General features: G+C 40.4%; 1 protein-coding gene across 3 annotated transcripts in view; it reads left to right on the top strand.

The window, feature by feature from the left end:
* Window positions 1–4,774: 4,774 nt before the first annotated feature.
* The window catches only part of OGT (O-linked N-acetylglucosamine (GlcNAc) transferase), a 50,406-nt gene continuing 40,633 nt past the window's right edge, over window positions 4,775–14,547 (top strand). Inside the window, exons 1-3 of one of the 3 annotated variants that reach the window (XM_059679423.1) lie at window positions 4,775–5,039; window positions 7,814–7,964; window positions 8,771–9,014. In XM_059679423.1, the coding sequence (XP_059535406.1) occupies window positions 5,003–5,039; window positions 7,814–7,964; window positions 8,771–9,014 (432 nt within the window). In that variant the 5' untranslated portion in view covers window positions 4,775–5,002. Of the gene's footprint in view, window positions 5,040–5,751; window positions 5,949–7,783; window positions 7,965–8,770; window positions 9,015–14,547 lie in introns of those variants that run through there. The other 2 variants (XM_059679422.1, XM_059679424.1) reach the window with 2 other exon arrangements.

Here is a 14,547-nt window from a genome sequence, read left to right as displayed (position 1 = left end):
GTGTTTAGCAAAGAGTCTTTTTGTGGATCAGCCTCTGGGTGGCAGTGTTCTGGGGTTGGCCTCTGAGGCTATAGGGCCTCTCTGTCCAGTGGAAGTTCACTGCCCAGAGCTGGCTGCGTAATAGTTAGTTACCGGCGCTGTGTTGTGGCCCCACCCCATAACAAAGAAACAGAATTTCTGGAGAATGAGGCCCAGAAATCAGGATTTTAAAAAGATTCCCAGGTGATTCTAATGTGCAGCCAAGGTTGAGAACCACTAGTCTGTAGACTAATAGGATTTTGTCTTGAATTGCCCTCAAGCAATCATCCACAGGTGTGGCAAGAGTTCTTTCCAACAGGGTGGTGAAATTGCTTGTGCCTGGAATTCTTATTCTCAGTCTCTCTCTTTTTTTTTTAATATATTTTATTGATTTTTTACAGACAGGAAGGGAGAGAGATAGAGAGTTAGAAACATCGATGGGAGAGAAACATCGATCAGCTGCCTCCTGCACATCTCCCACTGGGGATGTGCCCGCAACCCAGGTACATGCCCCTGACCGGAATCGAACCTGGGACCCTTCAGTCTGCAGGCCGATGCTCTATCCACTGAGCCAAACCGGTTTTGGCTTATTCTCAGTCTCTTAGTGGGCCTGAGCAACTCCACACAGTGTGGCAAGGTGTTTTCCAATAGGGTGGAACAATTGTCTCCCGCCCCCCCCCCCCCATGCAAGTTGTCTGTATAGCTGCTATACATTTGCCGCAAATGCCTGCATGAGAAAGATGACCTCTGCAGCGTGAGGGAATGACTCAGCACAGGATACCTGGGTGTCTACCTTCTGAGCTCTAACCCCAGAGCTCCTGATCCTGGCTTCTGCTCACACAGTTCCAGTCCACTCTGCTCTCTCTCTCTCTCTCTCTGCAGGAGCACAAGGTGGGTAGCTTCATAGGGAATTTTGTGCATTGGCCCTTTAAGAGGATGCCTGAATTTCCAGCTGTCTCTCCCTGGCAGACAGCAACCCTGCTGCTTTTCTTTTCTTTTTTTTTTTTTTATTAATATATTTTATTGATTTTTTACAGAGAGGAAGGGAGAGAGATAGAGAGTTAGAAACATCGATGAGAGAGAAACATCGATCAGCTGCCTCCTGCACATCTCCCACTGGGGATATGCCCGCAACCCAGGTACATGCCCTTGACCGGAATCGAACCTGGGACCCTTCAGTCCACAGGCCGAGGCTCTATCCACTGAGCCAAACCGGTTTCGGCCCCTGCTGCTTTTCACAGCCAGATGTTATATGGGTAACCTTCTCAGTTCTGGTGCTTTCTTCTGGGGGGCCCAGCTTGAGGATTAGACCACAGAGTTCTCAGTGGCAACCCCCACAGCTGAGAGATCTCTCCAGAACTTCAGTTGCTGTCTGTGGGAGCCCAGCCAGGCCTTTTGTGCCTCTGTCCCTCCTACCAGTTTCTGTGTGGTCTCCACTTTTGGTCCTAGGTTATCAGGGCTCTCTCCAGCGAGTCTTCCGTTGATAATTCAGGAAGTGTTTATGTATTTTACTTGTAATTCCAGTTTGTTCCTGGGAGCGTGTCTGAGCAGCATCCACTTACTCCGCCGCCACCATTTTTAATCTCGAAATCTGTTTTTTCTTTTCTTTTATTCAGGCTCAAAGATTTCTGGAATGTTTGAAAACTAAATTCCTTCTTTAAGCCTAGTTACTTAATCCAGAAGCACGAATCTCTCTCCCAAGCATCTGGAGAGACTGTGGTGCTACATGTACGCATTTTTTCCAGTTTCTTTTAACCTTCGGAGCCATTTTCAGGCAGCGGCGGTGGTGGTGACAAGGCCAGAGCTTGTCCCTGCTCCCTGGCTTGCCCAGCGGGGCAACTACTGCCCAATGTGGGTTGTTTTAAGGGACTACATTTGTGGTAATTTGTTATACAGTAATAGAAGGTGCATACACCACTACGGTGGCAAACTTTGGGACTGTGGTTGAAGCAGTGGCTAATTTATTTCAGATGATTCTTAATTTAGAATTGTTGCATGTACTAGTAAAAGGGGCTGGAGTGGGGGAACAGAATAGGTGGTGAAGAGAACATCTCCTTCAATGCTCAGGTCAGGCCTTCTTTGTCATAGTCCTCCAGCGTGAAGGGACTCTTCCCTCCCTAGATATTAATAGACAGTAATGTACTTTATCACCTAAATCAGTGGTTCTCAACCTTGGCTGCACATTAGAATCACCTGGGAAATTCTGTTTCTTTGTTATGGGGTGGGGCCACAACATTAGTAACAAAGAAACAGAATTTCCGGAGGATGAGGCCCAGAAATCAGGATTTTAAAAAGATTCCCAGGTGATTCTAATGTGCAGCCAAGGTTGAGAACCACTGACCTAAATGATATTCATCTATGCTCTAGTCTAGTGGCTTTTTGAACCTAATTGGGCTTCAAGTTCCTTGAGGACAAAAATCTCATTGATTTTGTGTCCTCCACAGTACCTTACACATACAGATGTAAATATGACTTGATTGGCTAAAGAAGGTGCATTTGTCTGATGAGTAAGTTCTTCAAACTACACGCTCCAGGTGGTATTACTGGAAGGAGACTGGAGATAGTTCTTGAGACTCCAACAGGGGCTTTTCCTTATTATCCACTGTGAGACCCACCACCCAGTTTTCCACGGCAGTAAAATGTGTCATAACATTCTCCAACTCTTCTCTCAGGATAAGGACCACAAATATGGATAGCCCAAATAGCCTGCCTGACTGGGAACATGACCTGGCATTGAACAACATTTTAACTTAATTAGCTAGCTCCCATTAATCAATATGGCCTAAACATCTGCCAGTGGAATCTGAGAAGTCTGTTCTAAAAGAAAAGCTGAGTTTATTCATCACAGATGGGGCACTTGTGAGGAGGTGAGGGAGGGAATGCCTTAACAGTTAAATAAAATTAAGAGAAGAGGTTGGTGCCCAATTTCCAGGAGAGTTTGTGTAGTGTATGTGATTGAAAAAATATCAATATTAGGAATTTTCTCTGTGCTCATATCCATTATTATTAACAGTTTGTGAACTGTCTCAAAGAAATTGAAGCAGTAAGAGATCAACCAAAGGACTTGTATGCATGCATATAAGCATAACCAATGGACGTAAGACACTGGGGGGTAGGGGAGGCCAGGGGATTGTCAAGGGCGGGGGGGAAAAAGGAGACATATGTAATACTCTTTGTAATACTTTAAGCAATAAAAAAAACAACAAAACAAAAAATAAAAAAATAAAAATAAAAAAAAATTTATGTTTTCCAAAAAAAAAAAAGAAATTGAAGCAGAACTTAAGGACTTAGGTATTTTTTAATGTGGTCACATGGCTAGGTAATATAAACTTTTTTGAATAAAGTAACTGACTTGGTTTCTTAAGGATTTTTTAAAATAAAAAGGCTCTGAGAAATACAAGTTGTTGCCTCCCTTGGTGTATAATTCTTTTTTAAAAAATATGTTTTTATTGATTTCAGAGAGGAAGGAAGGAGCGAGAGAGATAGAAACATCAATGATGTTGTCTGTGTGCAAGCATATAGACACACAGACAACAGGGGGGTGAGGGCATGAGTGGGGGGATGGGGGTAATGTGGGGATAAGGACACATATGTAATAACTTAATCAAAAAATTAAAAAAAGAAACATCAATGATGAGAATCATTAGCTGCCTCCTGCACACCCCACACTGGGAGGATTGAGCCCATAACCTGGACATGTGCCCTTAAGTGGAATTGAAGCCGGGACCCTTCAGTCCGCAGGCTGAAGCTCTATCCACTGAGCCAAACTGGCTAGGGAGGTTTATAATAATTTCTTGCTGATTTGGCAAGTTACCAGAACAAGAGATGAGGTATAAATACTAATCTGACAAAATGTCTACGCAGTGGACTTGAAACTGCAGGAGGATCATAAGAGCTAATTTGTTCAAGGAACTTGTGGAGGCAATTCCGATTTAATGTAGAGGTGTGGTTTAGGTAGATAAGCAAGTGAATTCATTTATCATTGTTGCACTGCCTTGAGCTAAATGAAATCACCAATTGTGAGGATTTGCAAAGCTATTGGATGGAAATGAAGTCACAACTCAGAAAAAAGTCATGAATTTTGAGGAATATGAATAATGAATAATAAATTCTCAGCATGTCAGTGAGTTAGGAAGCAGTTTGCCTTAATACTGTGGGCAGAATTATCTAAATACCAAAATGATTTTGAAGTTTTGGGCTGAATGACCGAAATCTGAGATGTTTGCATTCATTTGGCCCTGTGAAAGGACCAGTCTTTTTTCATCAAAGTACTTAAATCAATGGTTGAAGTCAGAAGAATTAAGACGTGTTCAAATTGAAACCTTTAATCCCCATCGTTTTGAACAGTTCAGTCTTTGAAATATAACCAATTTATATTTACTTGCTCTATTAGGCTTGTAACTGTCCGTTTTTGTAGGAATAAAGTTGATTAAACTTTTGTAGATGCCTTTGGCATTTATGTTATCGTCTACCTTCTTGGCTAAGTAATAGACTGTACCACTTTGGCAAAAATGTATTAGTCACGTGAGTTTCTTTTTAACCTTCCGCCTCACTGTTAAAAAACTTAGCACTCCTGCTCTAGACAGTGCCCTAACCCCTAGCCAAAACGAAAGGGTTACTCCATTGCGCCCTCCGCACAATCTCTTTCGTCGCAATGGACCCTGCGCGGAAGGTTACGCGAGAGCTCCTAGTCATTTTGTAGGTGCGCTGTTGTCCCGCTCCTTCCGCGCTGGTACTTGATTGTAACAGAAAGTAGTTCCGGTCCGTGTTGTTTCGGTGGAGGAGCCATCGCCGCCATTTCAAGACCGTGAGAGTAGATGGCTAACCAGAGTTCTTAAGGTTCGGAGACTAAGTGCTGCCTCCGCTCAAGCCTCCCAAAGCACTGGTGCGGGAGCTGCTCTCTCACTCCTACCTCTAGAAACATTGCAAGTAGTGGTGGCATTGCAGGATTCAACACACCCTTCTTGCTCTCAAGAAGCTCCAGATGGCGTCTTCCGTGGGCAACGTGGCCGACAGCACAGGTACTGGTGGTCGTACTACCTTGGCAGACGCCCTGTTGTTGTCTTGCGCCGTTCTCTGCCTCTCATCCCCTGCCTTCCCTCCAGCCATCCCCATGACATCAGTGCATTGCTGAGCTTACCGTCGTCTACCAGCATCTAATCGGGTTTTCCGCTGTCGTCTGCTCCGCAAACATTTCCTCTTGCTTCCCCCGCTCTTTGCTTCCTTTCTTGCTTTTCAGTCTCACAAAGGTCCTAGCTTTCCATGCTCTCGGGACGCTTCTGTCACCAGTGCACGCTTAGAATATTTCGGAATGGACTGCGTTGGAATGCCCGTCTTTTGACACCCCGTCGCTACCGTTTTCTTCCTAAATTTAGCTCACGGCCTCTCTCTTCCCCCTTTTCACATCCCTCTTCATCCCCCTTACTGCCCTTTCTCCTTAGCCCGATTTGGTCCTCTTGTCAATCTAGGGCGGGGGTGCTAGTCTATGTAATCATATCCTCACTTTGCATCATCCAAGGATGAGCAAAAGCTCCTCGGTGTGCTGCAAGTCACCTCAAGAAGAGGGGACATTGAGAAGCACCCCCTGGGCAGTGCCTTACTGGTGTTCCTTCAGTTGAGCAGCCCCAATTTAGATTGGAAATTTCCAGGGGTTCCTTTTGCCAGCGCGCAATTCCACCAGCTGCCCCAGCCTGGATTTCCCACCCCGCGCTCCCTCCCCTCCCGCGGGGAACCACACCCTTTCCTTCGTGCTGTGGCCAGCCCTACGCCCGCTTCCTACCCTTGGGGAGAAACCACCCGTGCCGGTTCTTTGGCGTTGACCACCCTGCGGGCCGAATTCTTGCTTTGTGTTACTTTCTCCCTGTATTCCTCCGCCGCCGCCTCTGGGTCTTCCATTCCATTCTTGAGCTCGGTATCTCTTTATTCATAGGGTGCGTATTTTTTTTTTAAGTTTTCATCCTGCTTGAAGAGTTTGTAAAGCAACTGGAGTGTTAGCTGCCCTTTTCGACAATTCAGTCGAGATCATTTGGTACTAAAAATAAGAAAACAATCAAATTATAGGAGTGTCCTTCAGCTGCCTTTCCCTATTGAGGCTGTTTGGGGCGGGTGGGGGAGGGTGGGGATTGGGCTACAATTCTAAGCTTTCCCATGAGGTTCTTTTTTGTTGTTTTCTTTTTGTTTCGCAATTGAGATCTGTCCGGGATTTTATTTAATGTGTTTGGGGATTGTGAAGTAAGTAGTAGGCGAATCTTCAATCGTATTTTATCCATGATTGTAGGTAGTGAAATTAATAACTAGTATTCCCCTCCCTCCCAGGGATTTTTAAGATTTAAGGTTTCCCTTTTTAATGTGTTATTTTATTTGAGGGAGTTGTCATTTCAAGTGTTAAATAAGTGGCTTTGAAAAGTTGATAATGTTTTGAAATAAGGGGCTGAGAAGGTCTAGAGACTTGTCTGAAATGTAATTTTCTAGTTTAGTTAGAGCTACAATATCCCCCAGATTTGGATGCAAGTCTTTCTGCTTTGTGTTCTGGTCAACTATATATTCTCTTCAGGAAATGAACTTTGCTTTCCTGTATATAGATCACTTGTCAGTTCTAATGATTGGGGGAGCTTGTCTCTAATTTGAACTGGTTACTGTGACATTGGTAGAATTTAAGGAATTTGTACATGGTTTCCCATTGTAACCATCTAGTGAAATTCCAGCAATGTATCACTGTTTAAATTAAAGTATTAAGTTGAGACTTAGATGTGTTTCCCCCCCTTCCTCTGGGCTTTATCATTATGTATCTGAATTAAGTCACTGTAGTAGACACAGCAAAGTGCTTTCATTTATTATTCATTCTGTTGCACTTTGTCAAATGGTTTTATATTTTGTTTTCCTATCCTTTAAAAAAATCATTGCAGCATTAGGTAACTACTTGATTTATATAGGGTTATTTGCAATTTCTTAATCCTTTAGTTAATGTCAGGGCTCTTTGGAAAATGCCAGTGTTAAAGCAGCATGGATGGGATTTAGCTAATTTGGTTTCATCATGAGTATGGGATGGTAGAGGAGCAATATAATCTTGGGTCTTTATTTAAAATGTTTGATGACCCCTTTAAATATATTTGCTCTTGACAGATGAATTCATTTTGTTTATCAGCTGTTTTAAAAATAGCACCCGCCTTATGCTTGTTTCTGGTATTGCCCTTAATTTAAACAAATTAAGTTGTGAAGTATACAAAACGTCACTAAAATGTTGAGTTTAAAACGCATCTTGTGTCCCCACCAAGTTAAGAGATAGTTACCAATACTCCTCCCTCCCTGAAATCCCATCTAAAACATGGGAGAAAGTATTAAGTTTCCCAGTATGTTATTCTGACATTATTAAACCGTTGTGACCTTGCAAATCATGTTTTGTATTTTGATGCTATATGTTAACTGTAAAGAATAATGTTTAGTAAATTAGTGAATCTTTAGATGCTACTTCTGATTTGTAACTTAAAAATGTAAAATATTTATAGCCATAAAATTTAATATTATTTGAAAGTAAATATTTCTATGTACTCTGGGAAAGAAAGTTAATAGATCAATTCTAAAATGTCACTTCTGCACCTGATGTTAATTATGTTAATAAATAATGTGCAGAACACTCTAGTGCTTTACATAGTTTCAAGCGTTTTCATTTTTAAGTTTAATAGACCATATTTTCACATTTTTTGTTTGCATTTCTAACTTTTTGTTTTCCCCCCTCCTTCCCTCAAATGTTTTGATGATTCTCCAGAACCAACGAAACGTATGCTTTCCTTCCAAGGGTTAGCTGAGTTGGCACATCGAGAATATCAGGCAGGAGATTTTGAGGCAGCTGAGAGACACTGCATGCAGCTCTGGAGACAAGAGCCAGACAATACTGGTGTGCTTTTATTACTTTCGTCTATACACTTCCAGTGTCGAAGGCTGGACAGGTAGGAGATGGGGTACCTTCTGGTGATTGCTGCCTCTGGTGCTGAGCTTGAAAAATAATACTTAAATATTTGAACTTGAAATGTTTCCAATACTGGGTTTCAACTGAGCCACCAACGCACATCTGTCTTGTCCACTTGTGACATGCCCAGCTGCCAGTTTTTCTCCCTCCCTTTGTGGTGGTGGTTATGTTATCAGTATGACTACAGACCTTTTCTAGATTTTTTTCCACTAACTCTGCTGCTTTCTTAGCTCTGTTCAGGTAATAAATATTCATAGTATACATCTGACCTTCCAGCCTCACCTTTGTAAGATGTGTCATCTTGAAGGACAGAATACTCAGAAATGATGCTGTATATGCTGTGGTAGGAGGTTCTTAGTTGTAAAGACCATCATTAAGTTATATGCTACTTTAGATAATCAGTTGAATTAATCAGTTCTTATATCCTTTTAATAAATTGTCATTCTGGTTTATTTAGACATTAAAAGGTGTGTACCAACAAATGGAAAGTGAGACTCATGCACATAGCATTTTCATTCTTGATCTTAATGATCGTGGTTTACAATGTGGCAGTTTGGGAATAAGACTCTAGTAAGAATTTTATCTCATAAGGAAAAAGAGCATTCCAATTTGAAATCTGAATACCTGCACATTTGAAAAGAGTTGATTTCCAAACTTTTCCTGTGTGCTAGTTTAAAGATAATGTTATTGTTACATAATTAGCAATAGCACATTGAGCTGTGTATGGGCCATACCTTCTTTCTCTAACATGCGTACCCCTGCATCAACACTTTTCGCCTTTTTCAGATCTGCTCACTTTAGCACTCTGGCAATTAAACAGAACCCCCTTTTGGCAGAAGCCTATTCAAATTTGGGAAATGTGTACAAGGAAAGAGGACAGTTGCAGGAAGCAATTGAGCATTACCGGCATGCATTGCGCCTCAAGCCCGATTTCATCGATGGTTATATTAATCTGGCAGCCGCATTGGTAGCAGCAGGTGACATGGAAGGGGCAGTACAAGCTTACGTATCTGCTCTTCAGTACAATCCTGTGAGTACAATTTTAATGGTTATTGTTTTCCCTTCACAAAAGCCCAGAAAGAAGTACAGTTTGATACCTCAGACACTAAAATAGGTTTTTGTGTGGAATAAAGTCAAGAGTTGAGAAATGTTTGTCTACTCAAAATGGTGAAATTGCTTTGATCAGATCTGCATCATGTTTTTTTAAAATTTGTTTTATCTAGCAAGTTATAAAGCATAAAATTGCCCTAGCCGGTTTGGCTCAGTGGATAGAGCATCGGCCTGCGAACTGAAAGGCACCAGGTTTGATTCCGGTCAAGGGCACATGCATGGGTTGTGGGCTCGGTCCCCAGTGAGGGACTTGCAGGAGGCAGCCAATCCATGATTCTCTCTCATCATGGATGTTTCTATCTCTCTCTCCCTCTTCCTTCCTCTATGAAATCAATAAAAAAATATATTTTTAAAAAGCATAAAATTATCCTTATTGCAAGAAACTCTATTTTTATAGTGCCTGTAACAGTACAGAACATACGACATTGTTTTTGGGGTTTTGATTAAATTTCGATAAACTCTGATACGTGTTTGCAACAGTTAATTGGTTTTGAAGGAATAGTGGATGAAGGGCTTTAATCTGTAATATAAAATAGTTACCACTAGATGCCAATATGTGGATCAGTGACATGAGAACTAGGCTGCAAAATTCGTTCCTCAATATCCTATTCTCTTTTCTTTCAGCATAATAAGAAATGGTAGAGTTGAAGTGATAGTGTCCACCCCAGGCTATTGGATAGTTCTTAAATTCTTTTTGGTGAAAATTGCAGATGTTTTCTGGGGACACAAGAGTAAGACTTGCCCTCAGAACTTTTGATGTGGTTAGGGATAGAAGATAGAAACTTAAGAGGTAAGTGATAAAGAGAGGAATGAAAGGAATCCAGAAAATTTTAAGAATACATTTCCAAGCTGTGTTGTCAACATTTAGTTTTGCAGCAACCCTGGAAATGGTTTATAATGAACTGTTATAGCTACCATTTATTGAAAGTTTACTCTGTGCTCAAGACACTGTCAGTTACTTCAGACGTTTGTTGATCTTACATAATGCTCACAGTGAGCTTCAAAATAGATTATGTTCAATTTTACCAATTAAAAAAATTCAGACTTGGGTTATGTAATTTTGGGGGGATCACACAGCTAGTAGTGGTGAAGGGGATATTAAAACCTGAGCCTGAATAAAGCAAACATTCAAGAGAGAAGAAATAAAAGATAAAAAGGGGATGATGTGCCCAGAGGGCATGCACCCCTCAAGGCAGCCCCAGTTGAGCACAATTTGAAAACCATTGATTATATCCTGCTCTCCCTTAACCCCTATTTTACAGGTGAGGAAACTGAAAGCTTGATTTAGTAGTTTGCACAAAGATCTGAAATCACTTTTTCTCATGACATCTATTAAGTTATTTTTTCAGTTAATTTTGAGAGTGTAAAATTAAAATTTTTTTAATTCAGCCTAGCCGGTGTTAGTGGATGGGCGTTGACCTATGAACCAGGAGGTCACAGTTCAGTCAGGGCACATGCTAGGGTTGCATGTTCAGTGTTGTTCAGGAGTCAGCTGGTCAATGATTCTCTCTTATCATTGATGTTTTTCTCTCACTCCCCCTTTCCCATCCTCTCTGCAATCAATAAAAATATATATTAAAAAATTAATTGTTTTTTGTGTGGATACAGTGAAAAGTCTCTCAGCTTACCCTTCTTGGAGGTAGCCAATGAAACCAATTTCTTGTGTATTCTTTCAGAGATATTCAACGCATATATATGTAAATTTGAGTGCATTTTGTAATTTTTTAAAAGGATAATTCGAATTTTATTTGTATCTACCTTTGACATGTACAAAAACTCTCAGCTCCCCACCTCCTGCATTTTGTAATTTTTATTACAGTACTATCCATCTAGTTACCCATCAAAAATGTTGGCGAACCATGTCGTATTTGCTGCCACTGAGGCTTGGACCCTGTTCTTGCCAAGGCTCAGAGCTCACTTGTGCACCTAGTTGTCACAGTTAAGTTCTTTATTAATCAGGGTTGGTTTCACCCTTCACTTGTTTATTGAGTGTAAGCTCACGTGTGCCCTCTTACACAGCTGTGGCTCCAAACATCTTGAACTTTGATCCCCTTGGCTCAGGTTTCCAGTTACCTACATGTGTAGTACAGCATTGCTGCTCACAGTATACCAGACCGGAGGAGTATGATGAGGAGGGAAAACTGAAGTGGGAGACAGAACCATGCTTTTCAATATGTAACTTGTTAATAGGAAGCTTATCATTATGCCCTTCCAAAGAAGTAAGATAGTACTAAAATAAATCATGGGACTGCCCATTGAAGGCATTGAGGGAAGGCATTGAATAGCTATGTATTCCCATCTGGTCCAGTTTCTACTAGTGGAAAGTGCTGCTTTATTTCTCTGTCTTTGCCAGTAAGAATGAAAAAGGGATTGTACAAACTGCCTTGATTTCACCTAAATATACCATAGTGATCATTTTTCAATGCATTGAAAGATATCTAGTCTCAACTAGATTTCCTGTCAAATGCCTTTGTCAGTTCAGTACTGACATAATCTTGGAGTCTGTTCTAAATTGTGTTATTGTTGGCAGTGCATTTTTGGCCTGAATCATAGATGTATTTGGCATTCTATGAAAAATACTTGAATAAACTCAGGTTATTTTGGTTTTGCAAAAGTAAAATGTTAAAAGTAGTAATCTTGGTAACTTGTTTTCAGCAATGTTTACCTTTTTTTTTATTTTGGTTAATCTGCACCTGAGGGTATTTTTTCCATTGCTTTTTAAATTTAAATTTTATTTTTTAAAAAATATTTTTATTGATTTCAGAGAGGAAGGGAGAGGGAAAGAGAGATAGAAACATCAATGATGAAAGAATCACTGATCGGTTGCCTCCTGCATGCCCCCTAATGGAGATCGAGCCTGCAAACCAGGCATGTGCCTGTGACTGGAATCGAACCAACTGCTCTATCCACTGAGCCAAACCAGCTAGGGCTACATTGTTTTTATTAGAGAGAGTAGAAGGGAGGGAGAAATGTAGGAAGGGAGGGGGAGGGGCAGAGGGAGAGGGAGAGAAACAGAGAAACATTGATGTGAGACACATCAATTAGTTGCCTACCACATGCAGCCCTGAGACCTGGCCTGGGATTGAATCTGCAACCCAGGTATGTGCCCCTGACCTGGAATCAAACCCAAAACCCTTTGTTGTAAGGGTTGACACTCTAACCACTGAGAACACCGGCCAGGACACTGTTTATCTTTTTAAGTTAATGGTATGTCAATTTAGAAGTTATTATGTGACTTGATTATAGAAATTACTTTTAAGAGAGCTATTTCATATTTTTACATTTTGAATTATCTCTTATAATGTTGGATGATTTAATAATTTCACTAAAATTTTAGTCCATTATATATGAAGGTGCTATTGTAGCTGATGATTTTTCACATAATGGCTCACTAGAGCTGCCCATACCTTGTGATTCCTTTTATGAATTATGTGTAAAATTGTCCTATTGGCTATTTATAATCCTTAGTTCTCTAAGTAGCTCTGTTTCTGAGTCTATTGGTTGGTAAACCATTGCTTCTTATTTGATTGTGGATGCATAACACTGAGAGCTACAGGCATGCTGACCATCACGTATTACTGTCACATTAAATGTTACTATCATGTTAATTTTATTGTCGCTAGCTACACTGTATATTTCTATACATTTCTATTCCTCTCTGTCTGCTGTTTAAATTTGCCATGCAAGTGTCATATTTAAACAGCAGTGTGGTGGTTGCCAGAGGATCGGGGGGGTTTGGGTGATGTGCACACAGTATAGAACAAAGATCTTGTAACATAGAAATCACCTGAAACTTATATGATCCTATTAACCAATGTCACTCCAATAAATTTAATAAAAAATAAGTAAATATTTGAGTGCTTATTGTTTGTACAATGCTTTGTTAGGAATTGGGGAGATGAGTTGGAAAAAGTTGTGGATTATATTACGAGAGACTATCTGACCCATAAAAGATAAAAGGTGTGAGCTCCTTGGATGATTATCGTTAGAGAGTACTAATCAGAAGATTTTCTTGAATGCTTAAACCTAAGCATTCTGTAGGAAGGTAAATAGCAGTAGACTTCCTTAGCTGAAGTGGTGAGTCAAATATGAAGAAGTGAGTGAGGTAGAGGAAAGTCAATTGGAAGATTTAGAATGAGTAGAGAGGCTGAGTAGTTTGAATTTAATTTGATAGGCAGTTGAGAACTGTAGGTTTTTATCAGCCTGATTTTACTTCATGTGTATATAAATGGTAGGGGTGGAGTGGGGTCCTAGGAGGAAACAGATGCTATCTTAGGAGGGGTGGATATGCAGGACATTTTTACTCATTTTCATTTCCTTAACATTCATTCTATTTTCCTTTGTCTCCTTTGTCCATTAGAGTCCTACTCATCCTTTAAGGCCCAGCTTAGATTTCTTTTTGAATTCATTTACTTCTCTAAAATTCGTTACCACCTTGTGGGCATTTAATATGCCTTGTCTTTCCACATTAGATTGCAATCCCCTCTAGGGTAAAGATTCTATTTCCTTTTCCCTACAATTCCAGGCATATTATTGAATTGAATAAAGGTTTGCATAAGAGGCAATAACCTGGGAATGGGTAGAATTGGCTGCGTTTGAGAAATGTATTCTCTTAGCAGACACTTTTGATTTTAATAAATGAAGCAGAATTGATGTCTTAGATTTTAAACATTTAGGAGAATAGTGGTATCCTTGACTTTTCTAGAAATTAACTGTTCATGCATAAGGTTTAGATCCTCAGATGAGAGAGTCAGATTTCACGATATGTTTTACTTTTTTCTAAAACTGCCTTATCGATTATCTTACAGTAATCTTGAAGATAATCTACTTCTAACTATGGTTATTGTGCTAATGATTTAGTGTGGTGCAATGGATCTAGATGATATAACTAAATATAGATAGATACACGGTCAAGACTTGGATGGCAGTTATCCAAGAGTTTATAGAAACTAGAGGGTAAAATTATGCAACAGTTGGCTACAATATACAGCCCATTAAGGTCATTGTTGGAGAATTATTGCAAGACTTACTATTATTACTCAGAAAAGAGATAGGAATTGGTAAAAGTCCAAAGCTATATATAACCACAATAATCTGGTGTAGTAGGAACCTGTATGAACAGATCAGATTGTTCAGTCATGGTTTGCAAAAACATAAGGATAACCTTAAAGTTCAGGGGGAAAATCATATAAAGTAGATAGGGAGTTATAGAATTCATTACTTCTGAGAGTATAAATAGGGTTAAGAGTTCTTAGACTGCCCTGGTCAGGTGGCTCAGTTGGTTGGAACATTGTCCAGTACAGAAAAAAAAATTGCGGGTTTGATTTCTGGCCAGGGCACATACCTAGGTTGCAGGTTTTATCCCTGGTCAGGGCACATGTGAGCGGCAACTGATCTGTGTTTCTCACATCAATGTGTCTTTTTCTCTCCGCCTCCCCCCCCCCCCAATCAGT

Source organism: Myotis daubentonii, chromosome X, assembly GCF_963259705.1.
Source record: "Myotis daubentonii chromosome X, mMyoDau2.1, whole genome shotgun sequence".
In the NCBI taxonomy this organism is placed as follows: Eukaryota; Metazoa; Chordata; class Mammalia; order Chiroptera; family Vespertilionidae; genus Myotis; species Myotis daubentonii.
This window is presented reverse-complemented; position numbering and strand designations above follow the sequence as displayed.